A 22,147-nucleotide genomic window follows, 5' to 3' on the forward strand; every position below is an offset into this window, starting at 1 on the left:
TATTGTATGGCTTGAGCCCCACCACTTTCCTCTTCCCAATGGGTGTCTGTGCCAAGTGTTGGCAAACACTGCTGAGCTGGGAGGATGTGGGTGGATGCCTGGTGGCCCTAGGCCTTTGAAGTGGGACCAGTCTCGTGGAGGGTCCAAGTATAATCAAGACGGTCAACATGAAAGCACACTGGGCACTCCACATCCATCCCCTTTGGGAAGTGCTTTCAGAATTCATAATCTTGACATTGAAGAGAAGCAAAGGAATGCAAGGATTGATGGGAGGTTTTACATCTGTCTGATCACACTGGGGACTAATAATGGGTGGGTGGAATTAAATGGCGGGTCCAGGGAGCAGGGGTGTGGGTGGGTAGAAAAAGAAGCAAGAGAAAGATAAAAAATAGAGACAATACAGAAGTAAACAGAATCAGCGTTATCAAGCCCTGGGCAACTGTCACTTCTGGCAGCCGAGCGATTGTTGTCCTTGTCTCATATTACCTGCGTGGCAGGAAGTGTCATCCTGCCTTCTTTCATTATTCAGCCTCCCACACACACCCTGCTCTTGTTTACCGATGCTATTGTGCTGCTCTGCAGGTCTGCTTTTCCCTGGATTTGCTCCCTCTCCTCTCAGTGTCATTTCAAGGAAATAACAATAGCCCCTAAATAATATTTTTGTGAGAATTCCACCCTGGTCTGCAATTTTCAGAATTCTGGTCTTTGTGAGTGGGCAAAAGACAATCTAACTGCCCCCGCTAAGCCATGACTTCCCTACTGTTATTTCTTAGATGCCAACAAAACCACAGAGCAGAGTTAATAAAGACCCATATTAGTGGTATTTCCTCTTTCCCCTGCAAAGATTCTTCTGCCAGGATATGTACAAATCTCTAGCTCTAGGATAGGCCATTTCAGAGATGTAGTCTGTAAACCAGTTTACTTACTGAGGATGAGCTAATTATCTTAATTTGCTCCAAAGCTTCTGTCAGGCTGTCTTCAATCTCAGAGTCATCTAAGGAGAAGAGGTCCCCAGCTCGTGAAAGATCTTTTTGTCCCAAAACCAGTCTGAACAGTTGATGCATGGTGAGGAGGAGTTTGATCAGTTGACTTTCTACAGACCCAGAGCCATGTGTTTCAGGTATCAGAGGTCAGTAAGACAAAAACATGTAGCAGGAGGTATACTTCTTATTCCATGAAAGATCATTTTTCTCCAGACTTTGAGGTCTTCATTGACACTCTCTGCAAGGGAAACAAATGACACAATATAGCCCCTGGCAGAATGGCATAAGCTCAGAATGTGAACTCGGTGTCCAGCGGAGAGAGAGAAAAAAGAAACTTGGAAACATGTGCCTGGAGTAATAGATCCCGGCTTAATGATCTTTAAATGAGCTCTTTCTTTGTTTTTGTCTCAAAAAGTCTTGTCAAAAATTACTAGGTTTCTCCAGAATTTAATTCGAACTTTAAAAGTCAACATGAGCCCCACACTTTTCTCCTTTCTATATCCTTCTCTTCTCTCCATGTCACAAGGACAAACAATAATCATGCCTAACACTTGCCAGATTTTCCTCAAACAGATTCTCATGGGAATCAAACAGAAAGGGAGAACAAAAGGAAAAGAGGGAGCATAGGAAACATCTCCTAGACCCACTTCCTAGAACACTTTCTTCCAGAACCTGGACACAGAAACCAGTGCTTACCCTCTTGGTTGGGCTGCCTTGCTATGCTAGCAGGAGAAGTTCCCCCCTCTGTCAGTCAAAAAGGTGTCCTCAGTACTTACCCTACTCCTACGTACTCTATAATCAAGTAGTAATAAAATAAAGGATGCTGCTTAGGAGAATGGCATTAGATAAATCTCTACTGAACATGAAGATGAACTTGAACACTTAAATGAACATGATAGCCTTGCCATGAAGGCTAAAAGGAGGGCTTTGAGATCAGGCAACCCTCCCTCTATTCCAGTTGAAATAATAAAGTCCCACTATATTTTTCACCTAATTAACAGTCTATAGAGAGGAGACCAAAGGCACAAATTAGACATCTGATTATTCTCATCAGCTCCCTTCTGGGCCTAATAAAATCACAGACCATTTGCACTGGTAGAGACCTTAGTAATCATTTAATGGCCAGTGAGGTTTAATGACTTCCCCAAGGCCCCATAATAGCTGTGGCAAGGATAGTCTCCTGATTTCAGTCCAGTGCGCTTCCCTCCCAGTTTACAGTAGAGGGGAATCACCTCATACATGTGGGTAACTTACAAATGCAGCCACATGCTTAGTGAGAGCCAAGAGTGAGTTATTTAATATAAGCAATAGGCAATTCTGCCTAGCATTTTACTCTGAATGTGTTTGTCAGAAAGAGTGTGAAAAGGGAGAGGAGAATCTGTTGTTCCCTTGGGTAGTCTCAGCCCTCTCCTGTGAGCTATTGTTTGAGAGCACCTCTTTGTGTTGAATGCAAGTTTAAAGACACATACTCTTCACACAACATGGCCTCTAAATACAAGCCAAATCTTTAAGTAGACACTCAACTAAATAAGCTACCTGTAGTATTCTAAGTGGTACAATTCATGAGTCATAGGGATTTTAAGGAAAATACTGCCTATATGCAATTTTTGTACTATCTACCAGCTTTTGAAAAACGAAGCCTGATACTTACATGCCTTTATCTATGTACCAGGCATAAACACTTTGTAAATATTAACTCATCTAATCCTCATAACTATATGAAGATATATCATCCCCACTTTGTAGGTGAGCAACCTGAGGTAGTTAAATAACTGCTAAAGTCATGCAGCTACCAAGCTGGAGAGCTGGAATTTGAATTCAGAGACCCCAGTAGTGCTAGACTCCAAGTTCATAACCATTATGAAATATTGACTCCATGTAAGATGTGAAGCTACTGTAAGGAGTAAAGGTCCTCAGAGCATTATTAATATTTAGTGATGAAGGTGTGAGCAGGGTTATTAAGCAATGAAATAAATTCCTGTCCCCTTCTACACTGCTCCTGGATCCTTGCCCATTCTATGCCCTGGGATTTAGAGCAACCAGAGAGCAAGAGAGTCACAAGGAGAAGATGCTTGGAGGAAGAGCAAAGGAGAGTGGTAAGCTTTCAGAGGCAGGTGGAGCACAGAGTGAGGTACTGCAAAGTAGTTTGCACCCTGGGAAATGTGGAAGAGTGAATCACAATATCTCTAAGAAAAATCGGCACAGTGTTTTCCTACATTTTTCTCTTAACACATTTTCCTCCCAGGCTCAGATATTTACAGTGAAAAGAGTCTCAATAAAATAATATTCAGGAAAACTGGATGGAAATGACTTCACCTGACCTGTCAGTTTGTTGGACATGTGGCACTCCATGAAGTACATTCAGCTGCCCCAGTCATACATGCTCAGGAGCTCCAAGAAGGAGCAGAAATACGTGCTGGTACAGAAGAGCACCCCCAGGCTTTTCCTGGGCTCTTTCTGCACACTTCACATTTACGTGACACCTGGTGTGGAGTCCCACATTCATGCTTCCAACTTCAGCTGTTACTCTGGAGGGCCCATCGCATGCAAAACATTGCTTTGGGCCCTAAACAGAAACATCAAGTTGTTTAACACACAGCCATACAGGAAAGCTTACACAAACCTAGGGGTGGAGTGGGGAGAGGTGGAACTTGCATATTATTTTACAAAGGGCTCCTTTGCACATTTTCAACAGTGATCTTCAAAACACCTTCTACAATATGGGAGTGACCAAGAAAAATCTCCTGGATAACACAAAAAGAAGTTTGGGGAAGTACAAGGGAGAGAGAAGTCACTTCCAGGGGAAGATGATAATGAATAGCTTCATGGAGGAAATGGCATTTGAGAAGCACCTTTAGGATAACTAAGATTTTTACAGATTTCATTCAATGCACTTGTGCTGAGTTCATACTAAGTCATCTGCTCATCTAGGAACCGAGGGTCAAATCCCAGCTCAGCTACTCTGTGATTATGGGACCTTCAGTTCATGTTTTTTTTTTTTCCTTTCTTGAGCCTTGGTTTTCTTATTTGCAAAATGGGGCTAATAAACACCTCGTCTGTTTCATCAGGGTGTTTTGAGGGTCACAGGTGATAATGCGTAATGGAGTCCTTTATAAAATAATGGCACAACTGACATTTGGTGGGTGTTTGCCATGTGTCAGGTACTTATCTCAGTGCTTCCCACATACTGAGCCACTTAATTCTTATGACAGTTCCATGCAATAAAAACTGATGTTTAGAGAGGAAAGTAACCACCAGCCTTCAAGAGGCACTTGAAGAGTAAGTTGCCAAGTTAGGATTGAAGGCAGCTGGTCTCCCAGGATAGTTGTATTCATGACTGTGTGAGATAATTATTATTGAGCTGCCTCTCTTCCCATCAGCTCTCATTCAGTGAGTACCTCCACATGCTGCACATCCCTTCCTAGATAAGGACTGGCAAGGCACATTATTTATTTTTCAGCAGCTCTCATTAATATTTTGCTCAGGTGTCTGGCTTCTCCTGCTGGTCTTTTTGCAATAGCAGGGAAGGTCAGAGCCAGATCAAATTCTACCTCATGTTCTGAGAAACTCCCTACCCTTATGAATGTCATAGTCCTGTGGCCTGTGTGCATGTGTACATATACATGCATCATATACACACAAGCACACCATATACACGCATGCACATATGTGCACATACGCAAATACTTTCTACACATCAACCTTTTTACTAGACACTAGACGCTTCTCTTAGTTCTCCCATCAACTCTGCAGGTAGATATTACCACCTAAGAGGAAACAGGACCAGTGAGGTTAAGTATTATGCCCAAGGTTACACACACAGCCAATATTCACATTCAGGTAGGCCAGACTCCAAAATTTCATACTTTGTGAACGATTTTAAAAACTGGTTTATACAATTTTTACTGCCTTTAATTTGCTTCCTTCATAATTTCTTTCCCTAATCTTTAAGGGGTTCTAATCTGAGGCCCACCTTCTCCTTATTTAGTTTTTTGTTTTTTTGTTTGTTTGTTTTTTTAAACAGGTATTTGCTGGCGAATCAGCTTTCTGTAAGGAGAAACAGAAACCACAAAAACAGAAATGACGGCCCCAAACACGGCACATTTCAGAGAGTCACAGCTGTCCCGCGCAAACTTGACTTTACCTGCGTGCTACTCCTCAAAGGCGCCCTTGCAGTTACTTAGCTGCATGGTTTGAGGCTGGGCGGGAGATTCAGGCAGGCTCCGAGGGCACAGCGAGTGGAATCCGCTCAGCTCAGTGAACCTGAAGTTGTTCATTGCGGAGCCGGTGCCGGGTGGAAGAATTCAAGGAATGCAGCCTGATGCCACCGGCAGCCCCAGAGACCGGTCAGGTGACAGGCTGCACCTCACCCAGCGGAGTTACCTCCCAGTGCAATGCTCTGTTTCCTTGGGTGAAACACAAAGCCTGCCCCAGTAAAGGAGAGTTGTTTTTAACAGAGAAAACAGAACTCCCTGTGTTCGTGAAAATCTATACTTTCCCAGGGAAGAATGGGGGGCGGGGGCGAGCCGCGCAGGAAACAATTTGCAACAGGAACTCAAGCAGGTGAACGGAATGGCTGTAGGGAGCCACCTCTCGGAGCCCCAGGGGAGGAGAAGAGAACTGCAGCTTCATTAACACTTCCCTCTCCCTGAGATTTCACACACGTTTTGGAAACTGAGTGTTCCTCCAGTAAGGGTCACCTCCTAAAGAAAGTATCCCTTTGCTCTGCTTCTAGAGTAATATTGTTGAAAGTTTAAGTATGCGGGAAATTGCTAAGAAACAGAACAAACTTCACAACATACATACTCTCTTTTTTTCGTTATTTGCTGGAAAGCTTTTCATAAAAATCCACGTGGACCAGATATACTGGATTTGTACTTTCAAATATTGCAGCAACACTCAGGAAAAAGGTTTATCCTGCTAAATCTACTGACACTCCGATGGAGAAAAAGGCACTGGAAACTTCCTTTATTCTTTTTTTTTTTTTTTTTGAGACGGAGTCTCGCTCTGTCGCCCAGGCTAGAGTGCAGTGGCCGGATCTCAGCTCACTGCAAGCTCCGCTTCCCGGGTTCACGCCATTCTCCTGCCTCAGCCTCCCGAGTAGCTGGGACTACAGGCGCCCGCCACCACGCCGGGCTCATTTTTTGTGTTTTTTTAGTAGAGACGGGGGTTTCACCGTGTTAGCCAGGATGGTCTCGATCTCCTGACCTCGTAATCCGCCCATCTCGGCCTCCCAAAGTGCTGGGATTACAGGCTTGAGCCACCGCGCCCGGCCCCTTTATTCTTTAGTTAACAGTGCACTTTAAAAAGCAAGGTTTTTAAAACTGCATTATTCTCGACCCGTAAATCATCTGTTCCTGTGATAGATTTATAGCTATCAAATCATCTCTCTTCTGGCAATGCGTACAGGCAGCTATCCTGCAGATAATCTCATCTTTGTGCTCACTGAAAGGGTGTGATGTGTCTACTCAAAGGGTGTGGTCAGGGTGGCCACAGTTAAAACAGGTCATGTGTTCCAGGAGAACAACCTCATAAATCTGCCTAGACAGTTGGTGATCAATCATATTTTTATGGCATCCACATTTGGAGAACTATCCCCTTGAAGAATCCCTTTATAAAAATCAAGAATCCAGTCATTCATGAGTAGCTGTATTTTTTCATTAGTAGTTTTCTAATTTACAAGATACTAATGAAGGCTCCTCTTTTAATGGAATAGATGATAATGCTTTAGCCTTCCCTTTTAATCCTTTATTCCTTATTACTGATTTTTAATCCCTAGATTTTTATACAGTTTTATTTTTTTAAAGGGTGTAGAGTCCTGAATTAGACACTCTATGGGACTCCAGTAAGAAGAGCAGAGTGATAAGAGTATGGGAACCCAGACTCAACGGGGTTCCAAACTCAGCTATGCCATTATCTGCAGTGTAAATGTGGGCAGGTTAATTAGACTCCCTGAGCCTGGAGTTCCTCCTTTGCGCCTGACGATTGTGATATGGGTTGTTGGGAGGTTTAAGGAGATGATGTAAAACATTCAACACAGAACCTGGCATGTGACAACCATAGAAGAAGTGTCAGCATTCATATCCTTAGGAGTACTATTATTCCTATAGATGGTCCACCAGTTAACACATCCCCATGCCATACCTTTTAAAAATTAATACACAACTGTACTGTTCACCAAATTGAGTTCACAGAGCTAAACATGTTTAGGTTGTTTCCATTTGTGCCATATTTATACCTTTGTTGTCCTTTCCCTATCTTAGTCATCCTGTCCTTACCTCTGGGTTGTTCACTTTTCATCTGTAAACTTCACTCTCTTGAATGTGTCCCTGTTGATTTTGGTAACCTTATCTTGTTTCCTGGAGAGATAGTTTTACCGTGATCCTACCCCCACCAAGGTTGAACAATAACAGTGAATGTTTTTACAGAGCAGAAATGGGCCAGGATACAATGTATCTCAAACTTTTTGTGGCTGGGTAATCCAAACACCTGAGTTTTCCATGGAAGTGTAGAACTCCTTCTCATGTTTGTTAGTGAGAAAGGAGTGCCCGTCCAGGGCTCCAGCTACTAACTTTACTACTTTTCAAGGTGACCTACACTCAATGCCCACTAATAAAACATTAGTGGCTTACTCTATTATGCATCTGTAGATTCTGCTAAATGAAAATATACGTGAACCGGAGGACTTAATCACCACACTATTGGGACACTGCCTGTAGAATAATTGAAACTCTTGGGGGAGATTTCAGTCACCATAATTAACTCAAGAAACCAACTTATTCTGAAGAATTCAGTCTCTAGCTTACAACTTAGGTTAGGCTATACCCTGGTTTCCTCACTTCAGAAAACTCTAGAACGGCAATATTTGTTTACATTATGCTTTAGACTACATTACTCTGCATCAAAACATTTTTGTTTTATTCACTTGCATTAAAAATGCTCATTAACAATCTGAGACCTATTTGGGCTCTAGAAACTTTCAATAAATTTCTCAGATTTTTCCCTTGAAAGAAAGGATTAAAGATTCTTTTGAAGGAGCATCTTTTTCACACCGCGTGAAAGGCCTACAGGAGTTCCCATGGGAATTGGCTGCATACATTTCAGCCCTTCCCACAAGATGTCTATTGTTCCCTGGATGTCTCTGGGCTTCCTTGGCTGTGGCATGCTGCTATAGTTCACTTCTACTGAAAGCCTCTGAGGCTGGCTTATTCCAAGCGATGCTAAAGGACTCAGCCCTGTCTTTTTGCTAGAGTGCATACAATCAAAGTTTGTAGCAAGCTTATTTCATAAGTACATGAAAAAAATAGGTTTGGTGACCTATTTAGTCAAGAGCCCAAAAAATGACTTAATTTTGATTATGTATTTCAACTTATTAAAACACAAATAGGAAACATTTCCTTCAAAAAGAATGAGAAATATTTATCTTCAAGTCTAATAAGCTTTCCAAAATCAAGACTTTTGTGACTTGTCATAGTTTTATAGTGTATTCATTTTCACCTGTAAATTTTGACTTTGCAGGTCATTTTTGCTCTGGAATAATACAAATCTTGCTGAAAAATCCTAATTCAAAGTCTGTGGGTTTGTTCTTCCAGATAATGTACCCAAACTCTCAAACTACATGGAAAACTCAATGTTAAATGTATCTTCATTTACATTTAAGTTTCGTATACTAAATATCTATATGACCAACTTAAATATTTCTCTAAGTATTTTTTCTGCTTTCTAAATCGAAAATATATAAATGTCGTTTAATCCAATCATTGATTACTACAGCAATTTAAGTGTGTATCTGAAAGAATTAAAAAGTGGTTAGATTTAATTATGATTCGTAAGACATCTGAAACACCAAAGGAAAAAACGGCAGCAAAAACAAACAGCAATGGTGACCCTGTTCCACCCACTGACTGTAATGATGCTACAGTATTTAATTTTCTTTGAAAATTCGTAGGCAGAGCCAGTTTCTTTGCTGGTTGCAAAATGTTGATTGAGGTAAACAAAAGTATAAAATAGAAATGAGACTAGATTATTACAGAGTAAAACAAAAATGCACATAATATGAATCTAGAAGCACAGCTTTTTGCTCCTGAGGCCTAGAGACATGTTTTAATAACCCACAGAGAAGTGGCATTTTTACCCTAATAACCAAAATGCCTGCATACATGGCTAGACACACAGCTCCCAAATGTGCTTTATCTGCATAATCAGCCAGCCCCTGGAAGTTTCTCAGCTCCCTTCTCCTATCTCCCACTCTTTGCCTCTCTGCAGGCTCTGACATTTACTTTAATTAGCTTTTGTTTTTGCTGAACAAAAGGACATGAAAGAAGATAGCCATACCTCTTTGCACAGGAATCTCTGGTCATAGAAAATAGAAGGCAAAATCCTTGATCTTTAGAGCACTGCAGCTGGGACCCATGACCATGCTCAGAGGCAGTCTTGCAGCTGCTGCCCAGTCCTGTGGGCTGCAGCCGCGTCTCCCTGAGCTGCTTGTCAAGCCAGTGGTACACTTCATTCCCTCCCCATGGACTCACCGTGCGGAATCGGGCAAATGAGTAACTTCTCTTCTCTCTCCCAAACTTCTGCTTAGACCTAACAATTGGCACAAAGCTTCACTTATTTCTACACTAGATTTACAGATTTCTCTGAGCAGATCTGTAGTTTGAAAGAATTGGATTTGCCTAACAACCAGTAATTTAGGTTCTGTTAATGAATAACTAACTTTAAGAAATCAAGGAAGTTTTAGGTTAATATCAGATGTGAGGCCTTTTAGTAGACATCAGGAAAAAGGCTTGGGGAGGGAATGGAGGAAGGGAAGCACTGGAATGAGGTGGTATTTAAGCCAAATATGATAGAAGAAAAATACCACAAAAGAAGCAAAAGGGCTAGTGTGAAGGAGCAAAAGTCTATTTATACTATTGGTATTGCTTATGAAACACACAACTGAATGAAACTTCCCTGGTAGCACTAGAGGTTTTTCTGAACCCTCATGGTTCCTTCTTGCATCCACCCAAATTTCTAATTCCCTTTCTTTTACCATCCAAATATAGAACTCCTCTTTTCAGACCTAATTCACTGAGGATCCCTCACAAGCACTCCCATATCGCCTCATCTCTCTCTCGTAAGGAGAATGCACTTTAAAACCTCTAATTCATAAATTAATTGATGGTGCCCAGTGGATTATTATATCTGGAGGCTCTTCTCTCCCTTTAAGTGTATGACATGGGCTTTCTTCCCTTATTGATCTGAGGTTTTGCCTACACTCAAAGTGATAAAATATTTCTGAGCCTCTCCCAACCAGAGCTTTCAGTCAAACCATGTGAGGGTAACAGGGAGGGTGGGGGCAGGGGGCTGCAGTGGGGAAAGTCAGGTGTAAGGTGTACAAGTGGACATATAAAGATTTCCATTCAGTGGCAATCATGCTGCATGTAAAAAAATTACTGGCCCAATTAAAAGGACTCTTCATGGGGTGAAGATTACTTTCTCTTGTGTTTGCCACTCAACATTCACTTACTCTACTTCTAGTCCAAAACTGCACCCATATTTCCTTTGGGAAACCATGTCCTTTGGGTAGAGTTGATGCCCATAAACAGGATGAGCCTTAATTGGTCTTACCCAAATTAGAGTAATTGCATTCCTGTGATCATAGTGACTAATGCAGAGGAGGTGTGTGACTCCTTCTAGGCCAATGAGAGGACAATGATGAATGCTCAGCTTTGGGAGAAAAAAGTCTAAGCTGCTGGGCTTGATGATAAGAAGGTATAAGGTCTGGCTGCAATTGCCCTCTAGCCACCAAGAAAACTGTTGACTTCATTTGGGCCCCTTAAACCACCTGTCCCTAATGCTAGCAAGGTCTACTCTTCAGTGTACACTAGTAAATTCCTTAGTAGCGTAAATGATTTTAGATTGGGTTTTCTGCCATTTACCCTTAAAAAATTTCCACCTGACAGAATCAGCCTAACCTGGTTTTGTGGGAGGGCTCTCCTGGGTGCAGCTCACTGAAAAGTAAGTGGACTAAGAGACTCAACAGGAACTATCTATGACAAATGGGCTCCTTCAGTGACAACCACAGGCTTCTTCTGACAACTAGTAGATGCAAGAAAGGCCTGGAAAGGAATGCAGTCATTCAGTGTACCTGAAAACAGGACTTTCTAAATTATTTTTTCCTAACCAGCTACATAGTCATTTCCTCAATACTTGAGTCCCCCAAAATAATTGAATTTAATCTCTTAGACTTGCCTGGCAATGCCTAGCCACATACAATTTGACCTCAATAACCTCGTCATGGAATCCATCCATTCATACACAATTTCCAAAAATTTCCTAAAATCACTTAAGCTATTAATGAATTTATCAGTGGACACTGAAGGGTAGATCTTGCTAGCTTTAGGGGCAGCTGGTTTAAGAGGCCCAAATGAAGTCATCAGGTTTCTTGGTGGCAGATTGGCAACAGCAACCAGATCTTACAACTGTTTGTCAAAACTGTGTTTGAGTAATTAGTTTTACAAAGTATTGTTTCGTCTTTATTTTTCCCCTCTGTTCCTGTCTGACTCTCACTCCTTCCTCTCCTTTGGGAAACTTGAAGTAAAACGTTGTCTGTAACCACAAAAGCAGACAAAGATGTTTTCTTTACAGAAAAGAGGTAAATTCTAAGGCAACTTTCATAAGTGAGTTACGTATAAGCACTGAGTACTTCTGAATGATCTCATTTTCTATAAACAGTTTTTCTTACTTGTAATCCCAAAAGCTCCTGCAAGCGCACCATTTCTATGGTCAGCCTTCCAGCTCTGAAGAGTCCATTGTAGGCACAAAAAGTCAGACACAGTCAGGAACTCCCTTTTAGCTCAGCAAAATAACATGTGGCATGAACTATGACAGTCAAGTTTCTTTCTTTTTGAGAAGGAGTCTCGCCCTGTTGCCCAGGCAGGAGTGCAGTGGCTCAATCTTGGCTCACTGCAACCTCCACCTTCTGGGTTCAAGCAATTCTCCCACCTCAGCCTCTCTAGTAGCTGCAATTACAGGCGCACACCACCACACCTGGTTAATTTTTTTTTTTTTTTTTTTTAGTTTGTTTGTATTTTAGTAGAGATGTTTAGTAGAAATGTTGGCCAGGCTGATCTCGAACTCATGACCTCAAGTGATCCACCAGCCTCAGCCTCCCAAAGTGCTGGGATTATAGGCATGAGCCACCGCATCTGGCCGAAAGTCAAGTTTAAGAACAGGAATAGGGCCCTATGGCTAAGCTTTATTCATTTCGTTTCATTATAATAAAGAATATTTTGATAAAACATATTCCCAAATTAGAGAAGACTCATTATTCTCCCAAACTAGCTCCTCCTTCTGTGTTTATCTTGGTGAGGGCCCTCATCATCTACCAAGTATACAAACAGGAAAGCTGAGTGTCATCCTGTATTTCTCCCCCTCTTCTTCTCACCCACGTCCAGTGACTCTCTGGGTCTTCTCTATTCTGTGTCCTTAACATTCTGGATAGATCCCAAGGTAGCCCTTGATGATCCATTTTCTGGTGTTTATTTCCCCCTTGTGTAATTTTTCCCACTTGAGTGTAGGTGAGGCTTGTGATTTGCTTCTAATGAATAGAAAGAAGTAAGATGATAAAATGCTACTCCTGTGATTACCTTACATTGCTAAGGCTCCATATTGCTGGCAAACTTCCTCTAGAGAGTCTCCTTGTTGGCTTGATGGAGTATTGGGCCATGTTGAGGAAAGTCCACATGACAAGGAACTATGAGTAGAGTCTAGGAGTTGAAGGTGGCCTCCAGCCAACAACCAGCAAGAAACCAGTGTCCTCAGTCTTTCAGATACAAATACATGAATTCCTCCAGCAACCTTATTGAACTTGGAAGATGCCCCAAGCTTCCACATGAGAACACAGCCCAGCCAACGCTCTGACCGCAGCCCCGTGAGATTCTAAGCAGAGGAACCATCTAAGCCAAGACTGAACTCTTAGCCCACAGAAAGTATGAAATAATAAATGTGTGTTGTTCAAGTAACTAAGTTCATGGTAATTGTTACAGAGTAACAGAAAATGAATATACAACCATTTTCCCCTATCTACTATCACAGATAAATAGCTATTGTCTCTGTAAATTCTTCATCCTTTCTTGTCTGGCTATTGACATTAGTCTCCTCAAAGGTCTCACTGCCTCTAACATGGCCTCTTCAACTCCATTCTCACTTCTGCCACTAAATCAGCTTTCTAAAATAAAATATGATATATGAATCTCTACTTAAAATTTGCAAGTGGCACCCATTACCTGAGGATGAAAGCAAATTCCTTTGTTTGGCACACAAGGGATTTTGTAATCTAGTCTGCATCTGACTCTTCATCTTTGCTTTCCCTGCTTATGCACACACAACCCTGTGTAGTGGGGTCACCACATTCAGAATACATCCAAGAGCCTATCACTTTTCACCATCTTTACTACCACTGTTGTCTGTGATCAAAACACCATCATCTCAACTCTAACTTGGATTGTTGCAATGGCTCCCTGGATTCTGTCTTTGGTATGTTAAAATATAGTCTAAACAGAGCATCCAGGTGATCCTACTAAAATACAAGTCAGAACTGACTCTCGTCTGTTCAATACGCTGCAATGGAATGGCTCCACATCTCATCCTGAGTCAAAGCCAGAGTCCTCTCAATGATTAACGAAGCGCTATATGATACGGCTTCCCCATCTCCCCCACATCTTCAGCTTTATCTCTTACCATTCTTGGTTTTGATCTCTCTGCTCCAGTTACACTGGAGCTACACAGAGTTTCCTTGCTAATCCTTGGTCACAATAGATAAGTCCCACCAGAGAACCTCTGCATTCGCTATTCCCTCTGCCTGGTAGGCTCTTACTCCAAAAGTCCACATGGCTTGCTCCTTCACTTCCTTCATATCTTTACTATACATCACCCATACATGTTTCCCTTGATCACTCTCTGTAAAAGAGCAACAACCCTCCCTTCCGGGCATGTTTCATTTCCTGCTTTATTTTCAAATTTTTGTCCATAGCACTTAGTATTAACTGACATACTATTTACTTATTTGTTTCTTTTAAAAAATTATCCTTCTCTTGCCACTGTCTCTAGAATATAAACTTTATGAGGGCAGATACTTTATTTGTTAGGCTGATCCCTAGAGTTTGACATGGTATCTGGCACTTAATATGAACCTGAGTTGTTGAATAAACTTTGAATAAATAGGTGAAGGTAATTTAAGCTCAATGAAACTCTCCATGCAAAACTGTGATTTAGAAGTAAACAATCTGGTGAAGGATGACTGTAGAAACCACTGTGTCATTGAGTTTGATAGCAGCAAGTTCTGTACTTCATGGGCAGACGTGGTAGCAAGGACAAGTTCCTGGCTCAGCATTGGCACTTGTGCGGGCAGTGGTGGTTTCCCATAGAACCTATTACAAGAGCAGCAGGGGCCTCCTCATAATGCCTGTTCTCCAGTGTGGTTTTGATTATCCAGTTCTCCCAGCAATTTTGTGAACTTCCATTATCATAATAAAATCCATATCTGTTTACTCAGCCAAGAACTGCTTCTGTCACTTGCAACTAAAAAACCCTGACTGATGATATATACTCATCATTCTCCCTTCTACTTCTGTGCCTTGCTCCTGCAAGTCCCTCAGTTTCAAACACCATGATCTATCTATAAAATGCCAACTCGTCTTCCAACCATAACTCTTACCTCTTCCTCTCCGGAAAGATATGCATGCCTAGTAGAGCTGATCACATCTTCCTTTGTCTCCACAGGGTAACTTGTAAAGACCTCTACCATATCATTCTCATTCTTTCCCACTAGCTGACAACCTCTCAAGGACAGGCATGAGGTTTTAATTCATCTGAGGAATCTCAGCTCTACTACTATTTGCACAAGGAAATAATTCAATAAAAAATCCATGAATGAGGCTTTCTTTATAAAAACATCAATGAAATAACAATTCTATAATTGAAAATAATTCTGCTGCAGAAAAGAGAGGGATAGCAAAGAAACCCATTGACTGATTCACAAATTTTTCTTGCTAAACTGGTAAAAAATAATTCTAATTTTTCCAGTATTAGCAAAGAGAAAGAAAGGGGACCTATCCTTTTACTGAAAAAATGCTAGCCAACCTGACAGGAAAAACAGAGAAAAGACGCAAATCACCAGTATCAGGAATAAATGAATTAACATCACTACAGATTCTGTAGATATTAAAAGGAAAGTAAGACAATTTTATGGAAATTTATGTCAATAAATTCAACAACTTAGATGAAGTGGACAAATTCCTTGAAGGAAAAAAACTGTCAAAGCTCACTCTAGAAAAACTAGATAATCAGAATAGCCCTATATTTATTTACTTAAAAATTGAAAGTATACTTTAAAACATTCACATAAAGAAAATTTGAGACACAGATGGCTTCATTGGTATTCTAAAAAACAATTAAGAAAGAAATAATAACCATTATATAGAAATTCTTTCAGAAACTGTATTTCACAACTCATTTCATGAGGCTACCCTTACTCTTATATCAAAACCAGACAGTGTGGTATCAAATCAAGATAGACAGATGAATCAAAACAGAACTCAGAAATAGAGCCACACATATATAAACAACTGATGTTTGTATAAAGCCATTTCAGTGGAGAAACAATAGTTTTTTTTCAAAAAACAGTACTGAAACAACTGTATATCTATATGTTAAGAAAACACTCTGATCCATAGTTCATTCTACATATAAAAATTAACTTCAAATAGGTAATAAACATAAAAGTTAAAACTATAAATCTTCTAAACTAAAACATAAAACAAAATTTTTATGAACCTGAGTTAAGTAAAGCTTTCTTATATATGACACCAAAACCATGATTTATTTTTAAAATGTTGATAAATTACTTTATAAAATTAAAATTTTTTGTTCTTCAAAAAATACTGTTAAGAGAATGAAAAGACAAGACATATACTTGGAAAATATATTTGAAAAACATATTGCTGATAGAAGACTTGTATTCAGAATAGATGGTCTCTAGAAAGTCATTTATAATAAAACAAAAAACCTAATAAAAATGGTCACGAGATTTGCATAGGCACTTCGCCAAAGACCTATGGATGAGAAATAAACTTGTGAAAAGATACTCAACATAGCTAGCCATTAGGAAAATGAAAAATCAAAACCACAATGAACGACTACTACATAAACCTATTAGAATGTCTAAAATTAAAAAAAAAAAAAAACACACAACAAAAATTAACTCAAGATGGATTAAAGACTTAAATGTAAAACCTAAAACCGTAAATCCTAGAAGAAAACTTAGGCAATACCATTCAGGACATAGCCATGAGCAAAGACTTCATGACTAAAACACCAAAAGCAATTGCAAGGAAAGCCAAAATTTACATATGAGATCTAATTAAACTAAAGAACTTCTACACAGCAAAAGAAATTATCATCAGAGTGAACAGGCAACCTATAGAGTGGGAGAAAATTTTTGCAATCTACCCTCTGACAAAGGACTAATATCCAGAATCTACAAGGAGCTTAAACAAATTTACAAGAAAAAAACAACCTCATCAAAAAGCAGGCAAAGGATATGAACAGACACTTCTCAAAAGAAGACATTTATGTGGTCAACATACAAATGAAAAAAAGTTCATCATCACTGGTGATTAGAGAAATGCAAATCAAAACCATAATGAGAGACCATCTCATGCCAGTTAGAATGGCGATCATTAAAAAAATCAGAACACAACAGATGTTGGAGAGGATGTGGGGAAATAGGAATGCTTTTACACTGTTGGTGGGAGTGTAAACTAGTTGAACCATTGTGGAAGACAGTGTGGCGATTCCTCAAGGATCCTCAAGGATCTAGAACTAGAAATACCAGCAACCCCATTACTGGGTATATACCCAAAGAATTATAAATCATTCTACTATGAAGACACATGCACGTGTATGTTTACTGCAGCACTATTTACAATAGCAAAGACTTGGAACCAACCCAAATGCCCATCAATGATAGACTGGATAAAGAAAATGTGGCCATATACACCAATGAATACTGTGCAGTCACAAAAAAGAATGAGTTCATGTCTTTTGCAGGGACGTGGATGAAGCTGGAAACCATCATTCTCAGCAAATTAACACAGGAACAGAAAAGCAAACACCACATGTTCTCACTCAAAAGTTGAACAGTGAGAACACATGGACACAGGGAGGGGAACATCATACACTGGGGCCTGTCGGAGGGTATGGGGAAAGAGGAGGGAGAGTATTAGGGCAAATACCTGATACACGTGGGGCTTAAAACCTAGATGATGGGTTGATGGGTGCAGCAAACCACCATGGCACATGTGTACCTATGTAACAAACTTACTCATTCTGCACATGTATCCCAGAACTTAAAGTTTAATAATAATAATAAAAAAACCTGACCATACCAAGTCTTTATGAAGATTAGGGGCAACTGGAACTTCTTATACACTGACGATAGGAATGTAAAGTGGTAAACCACTTTGGAAAAAAGTTTGGTAGTTTCTTTAAAAGTTGCACACAGGTTGAGCATCCCTAATCCAAAACCTGACAGTGGAAATATCCAAAATCCAAAACTTTTTGAGCACCGACATAACATACAAAGGAAATGCTCATTGGAGCATTTTGGATTTTAGATTTTTGGATAAGGGATGCTCAACCAGTAAGTTCATGCAAATATTCCAAAATTTTTTTAAAAATCTGAACCCCAAAACATTTCTGGTCCCAAGCATTTCTGATAAAGAGATTCTCAACCTGTATATGGATTCAGCCTTTCTACATCAGTGTATTTATCCAAGAGAAATGAAAACATATGTCTATGAAAATGCATGTGAATACGTATAGCAGCTTTATTTGTAATGTCCAAAACTAGACAAAAACCAAATGTCTATGAGAAGATGAATGAATAAATAAATTAGGGTATATCTATTCAATGGAATACTACTCAGTAATACAAAGGACTGAAATATTTAGATCTAACAACAGGAATGAATCTCAAAATCATTACACAGTGTGAAATAGTAAAAAAAAGGCTACTACAGTATGATCCTATTTAAATAAATTTGTGAAAAATATAAAGTAATCTATAGTTATAGAAAGAAGATCAGTGGTTTCTTGGCTATGCCGGGGAGGGCAGCAAGAGCTGTGAGGGAGAATTTATAAAGAGTCATGAAACTCTTGGAGGGGAGGGTGTGTTCATTGTCTTCATTGGGATAATTTCACAAGTATACATATGTCAAAACCTATAAGAGAGTACACTTTATATATGTACAATTATGTCTATTATACCTCAACAAAGCTGTTAAAAAATTATCCCCAGTACTGGCAAAGATGAAAAAAAGACACATTCTTATACTTTTGGTGTAAATGTAATCACTATGACTTTTCTGAAGGTCAAGTTGGCTTGTCACAATCTATAAAAATGTGTACCTTTGGATCCCGATATTCAACTTCTAGGACTTGGTTATAAAGACATTCATCATAGTGCTGTGAATGTCTTATAATAGCAAAAAATGGAAAGGGAAAATTCTCGCCAAGACTTGAAATCAGAGGAACGTGACAGTTCATACAGAAAAGAACAAGTTCATGTTCCACTCACAGAAATGGCTCCAGGTGGGAGTCACAAGAGCAGTGGAGGAGTCTCGCCTGATGACTCAGACTCAAAGTCCTAAGGATTTGGGCTCAGCTGTGGCTAATAGTGAAAGCCCTTCCTCTGAGGCTGAACGTGTGACAGAGATCTGAGGAGCTGAGACCTTGGGACCAAGCTTGGGGACCACTGAGGCAGGGACCCAAACTTTGAAAGCAGCAGCCCTACAGCAGTCTTGGATAAGAACCTGGGCAATGGACTAGTCCTCAGTGACCCACAGAATGGCATCTACAACACTGATAATGGTAAGTTTGTCAGACTTGATCTCTCTCTCCAGCTGGCATTTGGAAGCAAGACTAGCCTAAACTGAGAAAACTCCAATTGGAGACAATGGAGACATGCTTGGCATAAAAGAAAAACATTGTATTTTCTGATAATAAAGAGAAGTGAGAATGTGAACATTAATTATAAAAATGAAACTTTTTATAAAAACATTAAATGTGACCACATTTGTTCCCTAACACGGTGAAGTGGGTCCTATGGGTTACATATTTATACCATTAAAAAAAAATAGAGATTATATTGAATAATATAATCATTTTTTCACATATGTTGCGAACATCTTTTCAGATCAATAATATTCATCTGTATCATTTAAATATAAAATAATATTCCATTTATATTCTATAAATGTACTGTGTTTTTTTTTTCATTTTAACCATGCTCCAACATTTGGATATTTTGTTTATTTCTTTTTTTTTTTTTAATAGAAATTGATCCATCTCTTATCAGGATGGAGTCTGCATTTCAAGGAATATTGTGAACAGTGGCTTTTGTAAGACCAGAAAAGTTTCCACAATACATTTTCCAAAGACAGTGAGAACCTCTTCATTCTTCATTACATAATTAAAAGAAAGAATCAATTGACTCTTACCTGAAAAAAGCAGATCTGCTGTAAGATAACTAGCTTTATTCATACAAGAGGAACAGGGGCCATTTCTTCATGGATAAATATCCAGATAGACAGGTGAATAAATGAGAAACAAAAAGAGAGAGGGGAGGAAAGAAGGAAAGAAGAAGGAAGGAAGGAAGGAAGGAAGGAAGGAAGGAAGGAAGGAAGGAAGGAAGGAAGGAAGGAAGGCAGGCAGGCAGAAGGAGGGAGGGAGGGAAGGAAGGAAGGAAGGAAGGAAGAAAGAAAGAAGGAAGGAAGGAAGGAAGGAAGGAAGGAAGGAAGGCAGGCAGAAGGAGGGAGGGAAGGAAGGAAGGAAGGAAGGAAGGAAAGAAGGAAGGAAGGAAGGAAGGAAGGAAGGAAGGAAGGAAGGAAGGAAGGAAGGAAGGAAGGAAGGAAGGAAGGAAAGGAAACCAATCACCAGGGTGTTAAAGGTGGATATCTACTCTGATGAGGCCACAGGAATGCCTTTTTTTCTTATTTTACTTCTCTTATTGTTTTTTCTGCACTGATCATGCTATTTTTGAATAGGAAAAATATGTTAACATTAATACATTTAAAATGAAATTATATAGCCATGTATAACTAAGATTCACTCAGCTACAGAAAAAAATATTCTAATCTGATTTGAATTTTTGTTTTTTCAATGCAGTCATAATAAAAAGATCGACTGATTTGAAAATGTCATAAAATTAGATTTCTATCAATGCTTTAGAATTGAAACAGATTTATCTAAAGAGATATTTCAGAAGGCAAAATCATTGCATCAGAATTTTTGAGCTTCATAAAGAAATGGAATCTTTATGTTTTGAGAGGCATTCATTTATAATTAATTTATATTCATATATATCTTTTACATTGAAAAAAATTTCAACTATGCTTTGAAAGCTATTCATATGTACATAAATAATATAGCTACCTAAGGATGGATGCATAGATGATAGATGATAGATAAATAGACAGACAGATTGCTATCCTTTTAGTTGCTGATAGCATTTCATGTTATGAATATAGCACATTTTTAATATCCATTCCTCTATTCCTTTATACCCATTCCTCTATTGATGAAGCTCTACGTGACTTGCAGAATTTTACTGAGCGATAATGTGAATTTAGGGTTGAAAGAGCACACTTGGGTTGGGCTGCCTGCCTAAGTTCAAATCCATTCCTACCATTTACAAGCCACATGACCTTAGGTAATGTCCTCAACATTTTTGTTATGTTAGTTTAAAAAAAAAATCTATAATTTTTTAGGGTATCTTAATGGTACTTACCCGCTAGAGTTGTTATGAGGATTGTATGGGGTAATATTTGTAAAGTGCTTGGAATCAAGACTGGAATGTAGTAAGTACTACATGAGTGTTTGTTAGATACATGCCAAAAGGAACATTCTTGTAAGCGCTTCCTTGTTCACAGTTGCAGGAATTTGTCTAGGATTCATATCCAGAAGTGAAATTTCTGGGTTGTAGGGTATGCAGATTTTTAATTTTATTAAATGCTGCCAAGTTACACTTCAACATGTCAGTACTAATTAATGTTCCCACAAGGGTGACTTTTTGTCACATATCTGACATTGTTCAACAAAGCCTCTTTAATTTGACATGATGGATGAAAATGATATCTTCTTTGTATTAATTTACCTTGTCCTGATAAGTGATGAGAGTAAATATATTTACACTCTGAACATATTCATAACTCCTCTTCTGTTAAATACCTGTTCAAATTAATATTCTTTTCATGGATTCATATGGAGTGGCTTTTTCTTTTTTTTTTTTTTTTTTTTTTTTTTTTTGAGACGGAGTCTTGCTCTGTCACCCAGGCTGGAGTGCAGTGGCCGGATCTCAGCTCACTGCAAGCTCCGCCTCCCGGGTTCACGCCATTCTCCTGCCTCAGCCTCCCGAGTAGCTGGGACTACAGGCGCCCGCCACCTCGCCCGGCTAGTTTTTTTGTATTTTTTTAGTAGAGACGGGGTTTCACCGTGTTAGCCAGGATGGTCTCGATCTCCTGACCTCGTGATCCGCCCGTCTCGGCCTCCCAAAGTGCTGGGATTACAGGCTTGAGCCACCGCGCCCGGCCTGGAGTGGCTTTTTCTTACTGATTTGAAGGAATATTTTATATACTGCAGATACTAAGGCTTTGTTTGCTACGTTTGTTGTAATTATACTTAATTTGTTTTTCAGCTTTGTTGACAGGAAATCTTTGCTATATGCAAGTTTTGTTTTTCAAAATTTAAAATTAAAAATGTAATACATTAGCATAGTTAAAAATTTAAGATATACATATTAAAAGATATAGAGTGAAGACACCCATTCGCATAGCCTTGTTTCCCATTTACTTAGTTCTTGCCTGACCCTCTGCCACAAGAAACAAGATGTATCCCTCCCAAGTTTCTTAATTCAGATACAAACAAGTCACAGTATGTATTTTATTTCCACAATTATTTTTTTTTTCCAGCAAGGTTTCTGATACCCAAGCTGGATTGCAGTGGTACGATCACGGCTCGCTACAGTCTCAACCTCCCAGCTTAAGAGATCCTCCCACCTCAGCCTTGCTCGTCGCTGAGACCATAGGTTTGCGCCACTACACCAGGCTAATTTTCGTGTGTGT

General features: G+C 39.5%; 1 protein-coding gene across 6 annotated transcripts in view; it reads right to left on the bottom strand.

The window, feature by feature from the left end:
* The window catches only part of VEPH1 (ventricular zone expressed PH domain containing 1), a 247,970-nt gene extending 238,303 nt beyond the window's left edge, over nucleotides 1-9,667 (bottom strand). For 2 of the 6 annotated variants that reach the window (XM_050779841.1, XM_050779845.1), the window contains exons 1-2: nucleotides 5,128-5,836; nucleotides 927-1,221 (exon numbers count right to left, since the gene is read on the bottom strand). In XM_050779841.1, the coding sequence (XP_050635798.1) occupies nucleotides 927-1,064 (138 nt within the window). In that variant the 5' untranslated portion in view covers nucleotides 1,065-1,221; nucleotides 5,128-5,836. Of the gene's footprint in view, nucleotides 1-926; nucleotides 1,222-5,127; nucleotides 5,837-9,317; nucleotides 9,492-9,511 lie in introns of those variants that run through there. The other 4 variants (XM_050779846.1, XM_050779843.1, XM_050779842.1 and 1 more) reach the window with 4 other exon arrangements.
* Between the last annotated feature and the right edge of the window lie 12,480 nt (nucleotides 9,668-22,147).

Source organism: Macaca thibetana, chromosome 2 (assembly GCF_024542745.1).
Source record: "Macaca thibetana thibetana isolate TM-01 chromosome 2, ASM2454274v1, whole genome shotgun sequence".
Lineage (NCBI taxonomy): Eukaryota > Metazoa > Chordata > Mammalia > Primates > Cercopithecidae > Macaca > Macaca thibetana.